The sequence below is a fragment of the Vidua chalybeata genome, chromosome 1 (assembly GCF_026979565.1).
Source record: "Vidua chalybeata isolate OUT-0048 chromosome 1, bVidCha1 merged haplotype, whole genome shotgun sequence".
NCBI lineage: Eukaryota > Metazoa > Chordata > Aves > Passeriformes > Viduidae > Vidua > Vidua chalybeata.
Genome location: NC_071530.1, coordinates 45,759,999 through 45,779,403, shown reverse-complemented (window position 1 = coordinate 45,779,403; position 19,405 = coordinate 45,759,999). Strand labels below are relative to the sequence as shown.

The following is a 19,405-nucleotide window of genomic DNA, read 5'->3' as shown; positions in this document are numbered from 1 at the left end:
AAGATACCCTAGTGCTCTTTGGCATTTTATCAACCATAGCTGGTAATTCTGAATTTCCAAACATGTATTAGAATTCCAAGTTCAGAAGGCACTGTATGTATAAGTAATTATCCTGAATCTCCTCTGTCTCCATCTCAACCAATGTGGAAAAGAGTCATGCTAATTACTTTTATTTAGCATTATTTTAATTAGATGGCACATCGTAATATATGGATGTCTGATGCCACTCTTTATTCTAGACAGTTAAACTTCTATTAAGACATTTTAAAATCACTTGAAATGAAAACACATGCAAAAAACCCAACCCCCTCTCCCTACCAAATCTTGTTTCCATAGGCTCTGCTTCTTTGTTACTGCTTTGAACAAGAGTGGTCTTTCCTTGGCAATTAACATTACAGGTCCATGCACAACACTGAAATATCATCAGTTTAGTAGCACTGCTCTGCAAACACTTGAATGCATAATGTTTTTGGGGATAACCATTGAAAATAAAATACTTAAAACAGAATCCAAAAGCTAACATTAGGTCCAAAACCACACAGCAGTTCGTGGCCAGCCACAATGCAGAATATATTCCTATCTTCCCATATGTATCTTGGGACTTTTCCCAATAAACCTTACAATCAATTACTAAACTCTGGCAAGTACATCCCTTATTTCACAGGCTTTACCTGTATCAGCACCATGCAATTTAGCCCATTTTGTATTCAGACCTGTACAACTTTGACAGTTGAAAAGATACCCTGTCTACCATTTCCATTCTCCATGGCAGGTTAATTTACAGCGCAGTGTTCCTCAGTCTCTGGAACATCCCAAAAGAGTAAGATTTTTATTGAACATTCCTTTAGTCTTTTTAGTATCCAGCCCTCTGATACGGTTCGCTTTGCCTGAATTCCTGAAAGAAAGTATTTGTATTCCAAAGGCTCTGACAGAGTTATTTAAAAAAGGTCTGTTTCTGTCCTGGTGTTCAGCTCTTAATAATGCCATCCATATTCAGGAGCAGTTAGCAGCTGACATATGAATTCCTCATGCAAGTCCTGCCTTGAAATTTTCTTCTATCTCCCTTTCTCCATCTAATTTCAAGAAATCCACCTCTGTATGCAAGGAAAAAAAAAAAAGCAAAGGCAGAAAAGAGAGATGTGGGAGTGACACAAAGTTCAAGTTTGTTTAACAATTATGACAGGAGCTAGATAAAGAATTCAGAGGTAAGTGACACGTGCTGAATTACAGACATTTTTGCAAATTTCTGGCCCTTTTTCCTAAAACACCTATATGAAGTTTATAAATACCTTTCCACATCTCTGATGCAATGTGGGGAGCCATAGGTGCAACCATAATGCAGAGTGAAGCCAAAGCATCTTCAAATTCTGTGCTGTGGAGAACAAGAGGCCGAGGAGCTTGCTGAGCAAAAAAGCAAGGAAAAATAAACAAACTATTAACATTCTGAGGTGGGGAGGAAAGTAGTTTAATTAAGAAGGAAATGCAGTAATAAAACCTAAAATCAGTGTCTGTACTAAGGACAGTGTAATTTCACAATAAATTGGAAACTTACGAAAATGGAAAATTAAAATCACAACTCTTGGTCATAGAGTGCTCTCTAACACTTAGAAGCTAATCCTGAAGTGGCTGATGAAGACCCTTGGGGATCTACTCTAGCATAGAATTCTGAACACACACTCACGTGGACAAGAGTGGCCCACAAATTCCTTTTGAGTGCTGCCTTTTCTAGAAGCACAACCTTAGGCAAAACCAGAGGTACCTGAGAAGAGGTGAAGCACTGTATATGACAATCAAACTGTGCTGAATGCAACACAGATTTTGTTGGGACAAGGTTTAATTCTACACGATCAGAGAGTAGCTTCAGTAAAGCTGAATTTAGTGACAAAGTGAGGTTTTAGAGCTAAAGGAAGCTTTGGGAATGAAAAGCACAATGAAGACTTTTACAGTTTTATGTTCTCATTATTTAGTAAAATTATTTAGTTAGTCTGGCTTCTTTAGTATAGAAAATGTGCAATTTCTGGCAAAAGGTAACTTGACTGACAAAATTTGAACTTCATTTCCCCATTTAACTTAACTTACAGAAAACTCAAAAAGAAAGATACAGCACTAGAAGTAATCAAATTAACTTTTTTTTTCTTTGCCTAAGAGATTACACCCCATGGCAAATTCAGCTGATGCATTTATTTTGTAATCTATCTCTCTAACGAAACAGCACAGAAAAAGGTCAATACATGTGAACTTATGACAATTATCCGATGTGATGAAAACCCATTCTCATCAACTAGAAAATTGTCCAAAACCAGTGATTTGCTTGACTGCCAATGTTGTCAGAGGGCATCTTATCACTTATAGTGCAAACTATATTTGAGTAAGTTTTAGTAACTACTACCCACATTCAATGTTTAATCCTTTGTCCACCTCTCCACTTCTTCCTTTCAACTGGGAGCAAAAGAGGAAGTATCAGCATGCTATGCGGAAGCTTATTCTTCAAAGATACTGCACTGTCTTCTTTGCTCAAGAAATACATCAGTGTTCAACATCATTCATCTGGCTGTCCGTAGGACCCTGAATTTTATTTTTTTTAACATTCATTCCACCATCCATTAGCCCCAGCTGCCTATGAGTCTTTGAGTTGGAGATAAAGAACTGTGTACAGTTCTTCAACACCATACAGCATACCAGACTTAAGTTGTCTCAGTACAGCATCTGGGCACAACCTACCTAACTTTTTGTTAAGTTCCTTGATTTTGCCAGTAAGCACCTTGGAATCCATAAGGTATAAAGTGGTATTTCAATAAAGAAGCTGAAACTTTCAAAATTATATTTAATTTCTGGTCTATATCAGGTTACCATTATATGCCTGAAGGATTGCTCAACCAGATCTAAGAGTAGTAATGAAAATAATTATAGTAGTTTATTATATTTCATCTATCACCACTGGCTGATAAACAACAATCTAAATTAAAAATCTTAAAACTTAAGTTCAGCAGTGTAAGCTGTCTTTGAGGACTGACTGTGTGTGATTTTCCTTGCAAAGAACAACCCTTTTAAAATTAGAATGCTTGGTAATTCTATAATGTACTACTATACCTAGCTACCTATGCAACTTGGTTAAAATCAAGAGAACAAAGAACAGAACTAAACAAAATGTATCCTCTTCAAATTACAGGATGCAGACATAAACATCAGAATCTGGTGGATCTAATACCATCAAGCTCCTCCTGCAAAACTGTTTACATTTCAGGGTTACAGTGACATTAGAACATGCTGCTTTTGAACTGAGTAACTCAACAAGGCTCTGGACTTAATAATACTGTTTATGAAGTTAATGACTTACAGAAAGCTGGATCTATATTTCAGGCAGCTCCTGCTTGGTAGAAAGATTGACAGGAGCAGTGTCTGAAAGAAAGATACTTTCATTAATATCACATACTTACCTGGAGTACATTTGTGAGGCTCATCAATCGGGAAATAGCTGCATTGAACAAATGATCCTTTGTGAAGTACTCGGTTACCTTGTATTAGAAGAAAAGGTCTGTCATTAATTACTTATAATTTTTCAGCTCAGAACACTGGGTTTTTAAATGAAAAACAATTACTGGTAATCAATTTCAATTTGTGAAATATGTGCATCTTACCTCTTATATGAAAATCACTTTGGTATGCAAACACATCATATGTGCAATCACATGTGTGGAGCGGAAAATCATATAAAACAATAATATAAAAATTCAACTTCCCTTCTGTTTCACAATTTTAAAAGCTTCAATCACTGCTATGAAAAATGTGCATTAGACATTCTTTATTTCCTTTAATAAAATATCTTCCCTTTGCCCCTACAAGAGGCCTTCTATCTTGCAAATCCATTTATACTGGTGAAAACTTGTTCATAGATTACTAGATTAGAATTATAAAGTCTGTTAAATGATCTGGAATATCCCTCATAGCAGGGTTTAAACTGCAAAAGTTTTTATTCAAAGAAAATTATTTGAAGCTAATTTTGCAGGTATTCATGTTTCCTTCTGAGTCTTGCATAACTGAATTGATACTAATCACAGCAGGAGACAACACATAACAAGAGATGAACAACCACTTCAGTATTTTTTTCAAGGCTATGCTAATATATTTTCACCAGTGGCTTTTTTCATTCTATATGAAACAGCAGACATGTTAATGAGATATGAAGCAAACAGACCAAAGCTTCTGTTAGGGTAACCTACAGAACTCATCTACAATCAGTTTTTTTACTTGAAATGGAGTAATTTGAATCCCAAACTGATAAAACTTTAACGTCATAACATTTCATTCCTTAAATGAGGCATACATGCTTTAAGTTCTGGCCCACAGAATTTGTAGGTAGATAAAATTATTTACATAGAGAATAATTCACTTTAAAAAATTAGCTACTCATCTGGGGAAAAACTTTTGGCTTTGTAAATCAAACATATGGTTTTAGCATAAGAAACAACTTATTTAGTAATTTAGAAACTATGTAAGTGTTTCTTTTGACCTCAGAAATCACCAGATTCTTCTGCTCCCAGATCCTTCTGGCTTCAGCCTTCTCTTTCTTATTCAGAAGCTCAGGATTGGGTATGGTTCCTGAAGTCCTTGCTTCAATAAGTTTGGTTACAAGCGCCCAGAGCCGTATCTGCCATCTCTGAACACCAGGCATGGCATCAGCTGAGATTAATGAAAGATTTCAGAAACAAATGTCAGTTAAAAGTAAAGCATCCAAAACTTTAAAGATAAGCAGGAACCGAACAGAACACTGGAGTTAAGTATTTTTTTTTTAAAAACTATATTTTAAATGAAAGACATCAATGCAATTAAAAATGTCTTTACAAGTAATGCTGAGTTGTTTCAAGGGAAAAAACCAATACGATGAAAGTATTTTTCTGCAATGACTTTAAAACAGATGTATATAGCAAGAATACAGCATAGAATATTTACAAAAACCTGTAAAATAACCCAATATTATGTCAATGCTAGGATGCTCATCTGTTTTAATGACTCCACAAAGGAGTTGTACATGCTCTCATTTTTTGAACTCATGGCAGAATACAAATATATACACAAGTATGCATACACATATCTTTCCAAATTGAAAAGTCTCTTTTCAAATTTAATTTTAGCAAGTATGTATACTTTTGTTGCTAGAGATGCTATTGTGCTAATGGGTATAGGCTCTGACTCTTGGTAACCTCTTTTAGCACAGCTTATGTTGGGATGGGGACACTATGAAGCTGTTGACCTTGACCTTGAAGCATCAGTCCTACTCCATGGCTGCTCACACCACAGGAGAGAATGACATAAACCCTGAATTGATGCCCACCACTGAAAGGACAAGGAATCTAGTCTGAAGGGCAATCACCCAAAGGCTATCCCATCCAGTGGAAAGAAGGATCATGACAACTGAGAACCACTATTTAACATTCTCTGAATGAAAAATTTCCTGTAATGGCTTTGTGTGACAAAGTTTTGGTAGGGAGGGGCTACAAGGATGGCTTCTCTGGGAAGCTTCTAGGTGATTCCCTCATGTCTGACAGAGCCAGTTGAGCCCAGGAAAAAGGCAAGGATGAGGGAAAGGTGTAAATTTGGTTTTACTTTTCATTACTCTAATTTTAATTGGTAAAACATTAAATTATTTTCTCAGTCGAGTCTGTTTTGTCCATGATGGCAAATTCTGAGTGATCTCCTTGCCCTTACCTCAACCCATGAGCCTTTTGCTGTACTTTTCTCTCCCTGTCCAACTGAAAAGCAAGGAGTGACAAAGCAGCTTGGTGGGCACCTGATATGCAGCCCAAGGTAAAACCCAACACAACCTGCTTAATTGCTTAAATTTAAACATTCATAATTTTGCTGTCATTAAAAAATTCAGAACAAAGAGTAAGGAGATTTAAGAGATGCTTTTCACCTAACTTTCTATTTCCTTCTTCCCTGGAAATATCTTTAGGTGGCTAAAATCTCCTTCTGTTCATGTTTTCCAATACTTTTAACATTAGATGATGCCAAAATCTTCCTTTGAATTTCTCAAGTGGTAAACAGGTTGGCTTGAATGACTAAATGCATTTTTGCTAGCATTACAACTGCATGTGCTTAGCTTTCTTATAAAATGTTTAATCACCAAGCTCTCGTATACTTTGCAACTAAGATTTGGTACACACTATCCTCACAGTAATTTAATTATTCCATTTCCAAGATCAGAAAAAACAGCAAAAAGATTGTGCAACACCACATTAGCTGCCTCAGAGGGAATTGTGTACATGTGTAATGTTTCTGATGCAGCTGTTAAGGCTTGAGTCTAAGTGACTCATTTTTAAGGGACCTTTTCAAATGCCTAGCTCTCTACTGTTGTGATTAGGTGGTGACAGAAAGCCAGCTGAGAACTCATAAAGCCCGCTCTTCCAGTACATACAATAGTGCAACAATATATAAAGGAACACAAATGAATATAAAGCATGACAGACACAACTGAAATAAAATTTAGTACAGGCTGAACTAAGTGGCACGAACTTAACACGCAAAAGAATGAAGAACTACACTTTTTGAAACCAGGAATGGAGTATTTTATTAAAGCCTTATGCAACAGGAAGGTGAAATGTAAATGAATGTATAAGACTACATTAAAATGTATGAACCAAAGTAGATAAAAGAAATTAAGACCTGTCAGTATAAGGAATTGCATGACAGGAATAAATAAGTGCACAGGAGGGTAATTCTTAACTTATTCAAGAAGTAAGCTCATAAAAATGTCATATCTAGAAATATTAATTACTAGCAACTCCGATTATCTTCTAATGAGATTGTTTCTGAGAACTATTTCATAGTCCAGCTTACAAAATGTGTGTTAATAAATAGAAATAACAAAATATTGTAAAGTTGTATCTATGATCTGATTAGAAAAATCCAGATTATAACAAAAAATAATTTTCTGTTAATCAATTATTGCTCATAAAAAAAGATAATGAGATCCAAGTTCTCAGAAGAAAATACAACTTAAGAAGTAGTTTTTGTATGTGCTTTTAGCTTATAGAAGGTAAGCTGCTTGCAATAATCTTTTAAGTTCGCCTCTTAGTGACAGCTTTGTGATCCTTTCTCCTTTAAAAGAAACAAACAATAAAACCTGTTTATATTTTTTGATTCATTTTTCCTAAACTTGGGCATCAAGAACTGTATTAATTTTGTATTTAAAAATATACTACTTGAGAAAAAATACAACAAAACAAACTACAGAAGTAATTTGACTTACTTTTAGCATCCCACAAAATGTCTTGCTCAGGAGGAGCAGCAAACAGAATGTAAAGGCGCAGGGTGTCGATGCCATACTCTTTCACTATTTCCTCAGGGTCTATTCCATTGTACTTAGATTTGCTCATTTTTTCCCAAGCAACTTGGAGCTTCTCACCAGTTTTTAGGTGAACTGGTTCACTTCCTAAATATTAAGACATACAAAAACTACTGAAACAAATTTTGCTCACTTGTAACAGCAATTAATTTTGTTCCCTAAGCATGAGAAGAAACAACTGTTGCTAGTGTTTTGTTTTTTTTTTTTTTTTTCCAAAATAGCTTAAAGGGGAATACTACCCATTCCAAACACTCTTTTCCCTCCCAAAATTTTCCTGTGTTAATGTTTTTAACGCTAATAATATCCTAAAGCTTCCATCACATCATGACACAAAGTCTACTACCATTTGGAAGCTGTATCTGGCATGCATCCTAAGTGCTGCCTTGACAGCTCCTGATATTTAAACTTTTTTATAACCATGATATTTAAAATTTCCTAGATAGGTGTACTGATTTGATACAATTCTGACCTGTACTTAGCTTTTGCAAATGCCAGAGCTACAGGTTCCAATTGCAATAAGTTATCCTGAAAAGAGTGTGTTTTCTCTTGCATGAATTTAGGGACAGAGTGGGGCATTTACAATGAGAAATGTGCAACTGAGTAAAATCCTCTGCTAAAATCCTCCAATCTTTTCTAGAAGAAAAAAGCGTAGCAGAGAGTGGTAAAACTAAAGAGGGTGGATTGGAGGGTTGATTTTTAACTGCCTTACAGGGTTTGCATCCAGTGAAAACAAGGATGTATGAGAGGAATACTTAAGAGAGGCAAATATGACCAAGCTATTTTTGTTGCTACAGGTGTCATAGCAATGACTAGTGCAGCTTATGCAGTGAACTTATGCAAAGAACTTGGGACTGAGCACTGTTTCCTAAAGGTTTTACATTCCGAATATCTACTGAATACGCCTGCACCTGTGTTTAGTTTTGCCACAATGTTTTTGTAGGTTGCCTGTTTGCTGGGACTAACTGGCTCCATTCAGCAAGCTGCTGAGCACTGTCTTAACAAAACTGACTTTTGATCTTTTGGACTGCACTGGAGCCAAAATAATACCACAGCACTGTTTCTGTGTTTGGATGCAATTAAAAGCTCCTGTATTAGCAGGATCTCTTTGTACTCAGCAGTACGTGTAAATCCTAAACTCACAGAAGTTGCTCTCCAGTTTAAATATTAGATTCATTTTCTCTTCCAAATTTTCCCAGCACTGAAGCAGTCCCTGCCTTTAGGGATGCATCTGTGTTGATTTTCCCATGCAGTTTCTCTTACCACTGAGATCAACCTCCTCTCTCTTCAAACACTGGCCTGTTGTTGTTAGTCTGAATGTCTGATTCTTGATAAGACCTTGAACCAAGAGCTTATGGAAAGGCTCCCTAAGGATGGAAGGAAAAAGAAACTTCTCTGTTGAAAAGAGTTGTCAAAAGCATACTTTATGATAAGCCTCAGGTGTTGAGCCAATCAGGTACAATTTTTTAATGAAACAAGAATTTCAAGAAGACTATACATAAATAGTTGATACCTTAGAGTATTTTATGCATTGATTAATGGTGGTTGGCTGGCAAGTCTAAGTATTTATTTGCATTCTGCTCACATTCCTGTACCCTAATTTAGTACTAAGTTATTCTAACATCACTTTTCAAATTAGCATATGGATAACACACAGAAGTTTCTTGTACAACAGTACAATTTCCCTAACTTCAAGCTAAATCTCGTGTGAAAGCATTCAAGTACCTGGCCTCATTGTCTTACAAATATTTAGTTCTAGCTTCCCTCTGAGGAGCACAGGATTTTGAAAAAATCAAAATGCTATTGCACATTTCTTTCTATAAACAGATAAGACAGTTTCTCTAACATAAGCACCCACATGCCTTGTCCCTTTGCAGAACTATCCAGGAAGGCCTGGCTGTACGAAAAAGTATACTAGAAAAAGGGCAATGCTGAAAAGTTTGTATCTCAGTGCATCAAGTTTTTAGCACCTAACTTTTCTAGAAAAATTTACATCAGGGACAGTAAAATCCCATTAAATGAGTATATGACAAGGCTAGAAAGAGGCTTGAAAGGCAGTACTGCACTCAGTAAGAAATTAAGTAAACACTGCTCTGGTTGACACACTATTGTGGCCCCCTCCTTTAATGATCTTGCATTTCTAATGCATTCAGTCACACGTCTGTCACTGTTTTCACCAAAAAAAGAGGCAACAAAATTAATCTCTAAAGCTTTTCGTTCCCACTCAGTAGAACAGGAAAGTAAGGCAGTTCTAATACAGCTTTAAGAACAGTAGGAGCCAGGGAAGGAGGTATGGAGCCAGTCCCAGAAAGCACATACAGTCTGGAAGCCTTCTCATGGAACCCTCCATCACAGGGACATCAGTGACCATCATTTTGGAGGACATGATCATCAGCCCCTCCTAATGCTGATATGTATGTGCAACATTAAACAATCTGAATTTTCTACACTTTTTACCTAATGAAACCTCAAATGTGTACAAAACAACTTATGTAAAAGGATGCATTATTTCTATGAACTTTTTTTTTAAAAGCCAGAGAATACCCATGTAAAAAAGAAGCAGTAAAACCAGGCTTCCACATTTTATTTCACGTGTACAAAAAAGTCATAATCCAAAACATGATTCATTATTAAGGAGCTAATATAGAATTTAAAATTATTAAGAAATATAAATTACATGACAATGTATCTCACTATTTAAAAGCAATTTAATAAAACAATTAAAGTATCATTAAATTATATAACAATTGTTTGCTATATGTTTCTATCATATTAAAGTAGGTATATTCCAAGTACTAGTCCTTTAACACTTTCGATGACTCTGAAGTAAGAAAATATTGAAAACAAAACTATAAACTGGGAGACAAAGCGACAGGCTTCATATTTTATCTTCAACATGCTCAAGTTTGAACATGAGTTTCCTTCCTTGCATATTTTTTATACTTATAAATATTGTGCAAGTACTGGCACATATTGATGTATCACTCAGTCAAAAAGAAGTATGAGTCTCTGCTACACCACCTGGTTTTATCAACAATGTTAACTAGGAGCAACTCAAGCATCTCTATAAATATTTTGTAGATGATACTTCAGAGGTTGACTGAAAAATCTGGTTGTTTAGAAGTAAAGGAACTTCAGGGAATAAAAACTGAAGTCAAATTTAGACAGTAAAATGAAAAAAAAAATTAAAAATAGGATGCAAAAATAATCTAAAATACAAAAAAATTATTATAAACAATCCAAGTGAATTAGAAGGTAAAAATTGGGAACAAAAACTTTGTAACCCTATCAACAACAATGGTGGGAAAATGCATCAGGATAAAACACATTCCTCCTGTCTCTACAAACTAGAGACATAACTTCACAGGAAAAAAAATTCCCTGCCTATCATTCAGTACTTCAGTCTGTTTAAGATCTCAAACAGTTATTAAAATAGCTACACTTCCTGCTATCTAAAGTAAATCTAATGAGGTAGCCAGATCATCCAAATCAGATAGGGCTCTCCACTGGAAGTGATTTTTCAAGAAACACTTATTTTTAATGACAAAGAGTTAGTTCAGATCATATGCCAAGTTACTAAAAACTGAATGTAGGAACAAGCATTTCTTATTTTTGTTTATGCTGACAGAGGCTACAAAAATTCAATACAAAATACATTACCAAGTATGGGGAAAGAAACCCCAACCATGTGTCCCTAGTGGGAGACCGCAGGAGTATGGAGACAGGCCCAAAACGAGAAAGCCAGAGCCCATCTGCTAAACACAGGGCTTCAAACCAAATTGAGCCCTGCACTGAATGCACAGTGATTTTGGCAGTGTTGTGGTGGCTCCATCTCATGTTCACATGCAGAGTTACACTTGAATTCATGTTAATAAAACTGCACACCTCAAACAATCCCCTTCAAAGGCAGGGATGCACTTCTTGGCTGTGTAAGGGAACTGCCAAGGGGCTGCAGCACAGCAGGGATGATGCAATTCTGACCTCAATACTGCAGCACCCGGTCACGGTACCATAAATACCTCCTGATCCAAAACACCAAGAATAATGAAATTAAGCCATTTTCAGACACAGTGACATTTCTGGCACAGAAGAGGAGTCTGGAGTTCCTCTGAATGCTTGGTCATGTTTCAGACCATAGATATAATGGAATGGGATAGCTTTCACCTGCCTGTGAAGTTTGTTTGTGCTCATGCTGGAGTATCTGCACTGAGACCTTGCCCATATTACAGATTTTGATCGTGTTGCACATCCCACCTGCAAAGAGTGCCTGGCACCTCTGAGAAGGGTCAGCTGTGCTAGCCATGAAGTCTGTAATCCATCTTTTCCTTTCTCTAATGTTCATATAAAGGTTCATCACTATGAGAGACCAATCTAGGACCATGCAATGGATGGTAGGGCAAACATGACAGACAAATCAGGAACTCCTGCTCAGTGCCATGTTCTCATGCTCTTTGCTTTGCTCTGTGCAGGGTGAGCAGCAGGACTTTCAGTCCTAGTATAAATGACCTGGCTGGAAGAACACTGCTGGAGCCTGCCACAGTGATAAAATAGTGAATTCAGGAGAAGGGATAGCCCTATCAAGGGAGCTCACTGCATGTATTTGCACCCTGCACCTTTAGAAAGGCTGAGAGAGCCCGAGTGCTGTGCCCTGGAGTGAAGACAAGACAAGGTCAGTCACTACTGGCTGAGTCCAGGGGGGCTGGGTAACCTGCTGTTAGATACAGGTGACTGCAGGATGTGGAAACTGATAATTCTAGGCAAAAAAAAAAAAAAAAAAAAAGACAATATTGAATGTTCAAGATTCCACACAGTTAACAAGTGAGAGCTTTTGCTTAAAATTAGCACTAGTGATAAGGTCCTAAATGAATGCAGAGAAGCTGTAGCATTATTTCTTCACAGAATAAGCTATTTCTGTCACACACATATCTTCTTCTGTTCTGTAACTCAGTTATGTGAAAAATAGTGCCTTCTTATTCAGCAGATTTGCCCTCTATCAGAGTAAAATCTGCTGACTTAACAGCAACAATGACATTTTTATTGCTTTATAATACTTCAGGGAGAATGTGCTAGATTCCATTTCCAATTGTTCATCAGACAGATTACCGAAGTCTAGGGCAGAACCAAATTCTGTGTAACTTGTACTTGCACAGCTGAGCAGGTGCAACAGAGAGTGCCAGCACACACCTGCCATGGTGGATTAAGCTGGAACAGCGGAGGAGTTTTCTAGCCCCAGTTGCCTACCTGGCCCCCCTCCCAGCAGTGGTCACAGCTGGGAGGTCTTGCTGCCTTGTGAATTATTTATAGAAGCAATGCATTTTACAGACCAGACTGCTAGAACAAATTGACATCAATTTGGGCTTAATCTGATATCACATGTATGAATACCCAGAGGGTACCACTTATTCTGCCTTGTCATTATTGAGAAATTGAGCAGCGTTTCTGCTCAATTTCCCACCATCTCCAGTCCAACGCATTAAAAAATAAAAGACCATGCCTCATCTTCAGGGGATATTTAAGCTATACTGACACCTTTACAATTCTAAATGTCTACAAACACTGCATTTTCAATGAGGGTATGTGTGTCTGTAAATGCCTATTTCATACATGCTGCCGTAACATTTCTGCAATAATCATTGCACCATATTTGGAAAGATTGCTTTGAAAATCCAAAATAGGAATTTAAATTCCTGTTTTCAACCACATTACTATATTAATAGCCATTAAAGACTACCCATAATTAAAGACTACCCAGAAGTATTTCAGTGGATTTGAACATCACAGGATAGGAGCTAAACAATGAAAATTTCCATAAAGAAAACATATCAAAATGAAAAATTACTACAGATAAGTAGGGGAATCATAACAATTTCTAAGGATGATAGACGACACTTTAAACAGTGGCAGCTCTTGTTAACTGAGATATAACGATTTTATTTATTTCATCAGTTAAAAGACCTAAGCTACTAGAGAGAGATTGAAAATGCACAAGAGGGCAGTGTTTTTTAACATTTTAGTGCTTTCCCTCAGAGCTGTGGGTTTTGACATCATGACTTCGAGCTTCCTAACAATAAGCCTGTTGTTTCTAATTATACTCTTCAGATCTTTCAGACCAGCCCTTGAGCACTTCAAACAGAAGACTGAGCAAAAGTGTCTTCTGATTAACACTAACATTTAAAGTACATGGTAATATTTATAAAGGAGTTATGATTTCCATATTAACCCAAAATCCTAATTTGACTTCATGGCTTCAAAGTACCTAATGCTTTACCTTGCATAAAGCTAAAGCAAGTGAACAATTTTGTGCATGATGATGAATTTGTTAGTTATCTTGCAGTCTGAGCATACATCTAAGCACACACCTAAGCAGTTCATACATCTGGCCCTCAGGGCAATGCTGTAACAGATCTTCACATGTGCAACAGCTCTTGAGATTGTATCCAGTGCCACAGGAATTCTCCACAGTCTTGCAAACTGCTTCTACAGAAAGCAACTTCAATTTTCTTCTGCCATCGTCACTTCTGCCATCGCCATAGTCAGTCCTTCTTAAGGATTTTTCTTCACTGAAGGTAGAGTTTTCTTCTGCAATTTACCACATTTAGACCAGGCTACACTACACAACTTTTGTGCTACTGCTCTGTCACACCAGAGTGTGAACAAAACATATTCCAAAGCAATGCAGCTACAGAATCACAGAGTCTTTAGAATAACGGAGGTTGGAAGGGACCTTTGGAAGTCATTTGGTGCAACTCTTTTCTCATATCGGACCTAACTTCAGGATGTTCAGGGCCCTGGCCAGCTGCATTTTGAAAATATCTGATGATGGAGATGCCACAACGTCTCAAGTCAAATGGTTCCAGTCTCATCACCTTCCCTGCCAAAACCATATTCCTTCTGTCCAGCTGAACCTTGCTGCAATCTGTGACTGTTACTCCTTTCCTTTCTCCATACATCTCTGAGACGAGTCTGGCTCTATCTTCTCTATAAACCTCCTTTAGGTAGCAGTACATAGCAATTACATTCCCCCCTTAGCCTTCTCTTCTCCATGGGGAACACACTTAACTCCCTTAGCCTCTTCTTGTATGTCATATGCTCCAACAACCCCTGACTATCATGGTGCTCCTTCTCTAGACCCTCTTCAGTTTGACAGTGTACCTCACACTGGGGTGAGGGCCTCAAAACTAGACACAGTATTCCAGTTGTTCCTAAATGATGAGCAGAAATAACCAAAGCTGGCATGGTTTTGCTAGTGGAGTATACTGTCATGCCAGCTGCTGACCCACCTCTAACTTGATCTTCATCAGGACCCCTAAGCCCTTCTCTGTTGTAATCCTCCCCACACAGATGGCACAGCCCCAGATGCTCTGTTGAAGTAATGGTAAAAGATATGACAGCTCTCTCCTCATCCACAGATGGAATCACATCACCACAGCAGGAAAGCAGATTAAGTTGGGCATAATTTCTCCTTGGTAAATCTATGGTGGCTGCTCCAGTCACCTTGCCTTTCAAGCCTGGAACTTGTATGTGTCTGGTTTACTTAAGTGAACCCTAACTCAATCCTACTCTACAATGGGCAGTATCTCTTGACTTCAAACTTTCCTACCAAGCACAGACCTTGACAGCAAAGGCCAAGGGAAAGACCTTCCTTTCTACTTAGGCTCTTTGCTGGATTTTGCATCAGGCCAATGTCTTCCTTGCCGCTCTTTTCCATGTATGTCCAGAAGCTCTTCTAACTACCTTCACATTCATCAGTTTCAGTATGTGATGGGCTATGACCTTTCCATAATCCACATTGCCTGTCTAGTAAAGGCTTCTACATTCCTCCCGGGGTAGGCCATCCTTGCACTTATTCCCATTCCCATTTCCTTGCACTTATTTTGGTCTTCTTAATGTCACACAGGAGGTCCCTTTTTAGTCCAGCTGGCCTCTTTCCATGCCTTTTTTCAAGCACACCAAAGTTTTGCAAGAAAATCTTCCCTGCCCTGTGATCTCACTTTATATTGACAATACTTCAGCTGCTAATATTGTTAATGCCATTTTGGAAGGCTGAAGAATTTGACTAGCAAAAGAACATTTTGCTGCTGTGTGTTACAGCTCCACTAGATGGCTGATGGATTAGGACTGTAAAATCTTTTGTAGAATTAATAAGCCTAAAATTGCTTGCAAGGGAAAGCTTTAAAACTCTCTGCTTGAAGGCACAGCACCTCTGAGAGGAGGGGTCTGCTTTGAAAGGTTCACTCTGAGCGAGAAGAAACAACCTTCCCGCTGCAGCTACACAAGCTGCAGACAACAGACTGAAACACAGGTACACAAATCATCTACATCCAATATTTCAAATACAGCTTTCACTACAAACTATTGCACAGCCAAGAATGAGTTATGAAAACACACTGCCTATTTTTATCAAAATTAGGAAATACCTTGGGGAAACATTCTGCTAGCTGCAGTAACTTGTCTATCTTTTTCTGGCTCACAACTACTTAAATTCTAGTATTGTAGCGAAACTACAGCATTTGAATAAGTTCAGTGATATATATATATTTAGGCTCCTCTTTAACGTCAAGTTTTTAGAGGGAATACTTGTAAAAAATGGATTTATTTATATGAGCTGTGGCTGAAAAATCACTGAGCACTTCTTCTCATGGGGCCACTCATTTTCACTCAATCTATTCAGTCATCTCTGCTGAAGGGAAAACAGGACAGAGCATGGGCCAGAGTTTCATTGTTCTGCCACTAGTAGTCTCCAAGCCAAGGATGGCATTTTAAGGTACAAAAGAGCTGAATTTCAGTGGAAATGGGGATGTCAAGCTCAGAACCTATCTAAGAGGACAAAAAACAGAACAATGGATGACTCACCATCTTCCAGTAAACTTTACCTCTAACCAAAACAGAGAACAGTGAATTAGGCTATAGCAGCAGCATCAACAAGAATAATTAAAAGTAATTATATAAAATTAATTAAATAAAAAATAAATTGACATGAGATAATTATATTGCTTTTGTCTATCAAGAAGTGTTTTGTACTGCTCAGCTCCAATTATACAGTGACTTATAAGAGTGCTTTGTTTTTTACATATGCATGGTTCCACTGAAATTAATACTATTACTGGTAGGAAGTTACCTAATTTGAAATAATAGCACTACACAGAATGTCTCAAGTTACTAGTTTGTGCATGCTTTTGCAGGCTGGAAACCTACAGCAGCACTTTATCACTTGCTCTGAGCCAGTTAATACTCATGCAATAAAAACGTTTGTATGAACACATACAGGAAGTGCAACTCACTGTGAGAAACCAAGTACTGACAAAGCAGGAAAATCCAGGCTTATTCAATGTAATGTTCAACCATCACAACAATGTCCACTAATACTCTTGCAAGTCAAATGAAATAAGAAATATTTTAATAGAAATATATAAGGCTTACTTGTGTTTTGTCATCTTTAGATCATGGCAAAAATGGCTGAAGAACCTTGCGTAGAATAAGTGCATAACTGCATGCTCCTTTCCTCCGATGTACAAATCCACAGGCATCCAGTAGTCTGCTAAGTCACTATTAAAGGGCCTGAAAAAACACAATTATAGGAAAAAATCCAGTGTTGAAAAGAAAGATCAGCACTACTAAAGTAGCTCATCATCCTTAACTGGACAACACTGTTTACTGGGAGCAATACATGTGTAATAAAACTTTCAGATTGCTATCAGATCTTTTTATTTTTTTAAGAAGTAAAATGCTTATTATAGACAAAAGTTTAATTTCCGCTGAGATGTAGATCCACTAAAAGATTATTTTCCTATATTTCAGGCAAGCAATTATCTAAGAAAGCAATGAAAACACTTGACTGCTCTTTAAATGATTTTTTTGTAAATACCCTGTGGCCAGGGTTAAAATTTAAAAATTTTAAAGTTTTTATTATTTATTTTATTTTTTATTTATTTTACTTATTCATTTTATTTTAAAGTATTTATTTTAAATTTTTTAGTATTTATTAAGCTTTATATACAAATATATTAGAATGAAAGACAAAAACATGATCACTTAAAACCAGTTGATTTTTTAAATTGACGGTTTGCATTGTTGCCATTAGGGGGCAATGATGCAGTTTAAGGCTGCAGAACCCTCTGTAGAGTGAGATGGGTCACAGCACTCCAGCTGAAGGATGCTCGATGAAATGACAGTAAATTTGCCATTTACAGCATATTTACTATATCGCTGGAAGTCACCTGAATGGTTTCCCAGCATTGCTTACTGTGTCATTATATATTTCCATGTCTCCTGTAGTGGGCCCACAAAATACCATTTGTACAAAAGTTTTTCTATAATGTAGGCTTGAAGCCCCTGCTCTAATAAATTTACTTGTTTTGTCTGTCTGTGTGATTATTCCATCTGTAATTTTTATTACAGTGACACTTCCTTCCTCACAGATGAGCCCAGAATCTGTGGATTCATGGATTCATGGATCTGGATTCATGTCTTCGGTGGAACAAATCAAATCTAACTAGTTCATAAGGTTCCAGAATCAACAGAGTAATTCTCCTGAAGTGTAGACCAGTGAAATATGGTTTATGGAAATGAAGGGTTTACATATGCATAGCTTAGTTAAAAGAACTAACTAAATAAATCAAATGCAGACAGCAATTTAGTGCAGAAGTCCATATAAATGTTCTCATTTCAGTGTAAAATAGATTAAGCTGTTACTTTGACAGTTGGTTGTTACATCTGACTATTTATTCTTCAACTTCTGGAAAAGTCCCTCTTGCCCACACACAAAAAATACTTCAAACTGTAATGGAAAGGAAGCAATCTGTCTAACTCAGTAATAGCAGTAATATATTCATGCTATCACTAGAAAATAATTAAAACTGGCATGAAATAGAAGAGTTCGCAGAACATTTTTTTCTAGTTTAACCAAACTATCACTGCCTATACAAAAAAAATAATCGGCCCAGTACTATTATTTCACTGAGTATATGTAGTATGTTCCCAGACACTGCTCTGCACAATAAATAAAGAAATACATGCCCAAACAGCCCATCATGTGGCATCAGTGTTTTAAAATGTGATTTTTTCTATCTTCCTCAGACTACATAGTAGGGATGTTGCACTAATTCCTCTTTGGGAAAAAAAAGCGCTATCAAGCAGTGCTACTACAGGCAGACTATGAAGCAGAACAACAGCGAAATAACTACATCTGTTTTCCCACACTCTCCATGCTGCAGACACTAGTCCACAGCACATGAAAAATCTCCTTTCATTAATTATGCATGTAGTGGAAGTGCTGACACAGGAGGAGATTGCTGTGATGCCTCTTCACTTGAGACCTCAAGGAAATGGCAAGAGTCACCAGCGTCACCAGAATTTAAAAGGACAGAAGGGAAGGTTCCAGGCTTGGCAGCTGGATGTTACACTGGACTGTTACTCTTCTTACCAGTGGAACAGCATTGCCTGGCCACACACTGAATTACTCAGTGCGTGCCAGGGAGGGTATACTCCATGCAATTTACCAGTCTCAGAGTCATAGCAGGCTGTCATTCCTGATGGCACCCCCCAGTAAGGACTTCAGCTCCTCAGCTGAACATTTTCTCTGTGCCCTGCCCCATAATTCCCGTTCATGCCAATTTCTGCACTTTGCCCTGTAGTTCCTTGCTTACCTAGTTGTGTTTACACATCCTGCTCTTCTAGAGCTGGACGATCTTCTAGAGCTGGTCAGATCTTCTAGATCTCCTGACATAGGAGCCATTAAATTAACACAGTTTTAGACCAGCTCCATATATTGTCCTGGTTTTGGCTGTGATAGAGTTCTTTTTCTTCAGAATAACTGGTATAGTGCTGTGCTTTGAATTCATTATGAGAATAATGCTGATAACACACAGGTGTTCTGGATGTTGTTGAGCAGTGTGTACCATAAACCAAGGACTTCTTGGTCTCTCATGCTCTGCCAGAGAGCACGTGTACAAAAAAGCTGGGAGGAAGCATGGCCAGGAAGGCTGACCCAGACTGGCCAAAGGGATATTCCATACCATAGTCATGCCCAGTATATAAACTGGGAGAGTTGGCTGGGAGATGCCA

General features: G+C 37.5%; 1 protein-coding gene across 5 annotated transcripts in view; it reads right to left on the bottom strand.

Moving 5' to 3' along the window:
- Positions 1-19,405, bottom strand: part of LARS2 (leucyl-tRNA synthetase 2, mitochondrial) — an 84,189-nt gene that overhangs the window by 10,939 nt on the left and 53,845 nt on the right. For 3 of the 5 annotated variants that reach the window (XM_053952786.1, XM_053952776.1, XM_053952795.1), the window contains 6 exons: positions 16,763-16,900; positions 8,606-8,709; positions 7,250-7,432; positions 4,511-4,680; positions 3,438-3,515; positions 1,290-1,401 (listed from right to left, as the gene is read on the bottom strand). In XM_053952786.1, the coding sequence (XP_053808761.1) occupies positions 1,290-1,401; positions 3,438-3,515; positions 4,511-4,680; positions 7,250-7,432; positions 8,606-8,709; positions 16,763-16,900 (785 nt within the window). Of the gene's footprint in view, positions 1-1,289; positions 1,402-2,406; positions 2,440-3,337; positions 3,400-3,437; positions 3,516-4,510; positions 4,681-7,249; positions 7,433-8,605; positions 8,710-16,762; positions 16,901-19,405 lie in introns of those variants that run through there. The other 2 variants (XM_053952802.1, XM_053952811.1) reach the window with 2 other exon arrangements.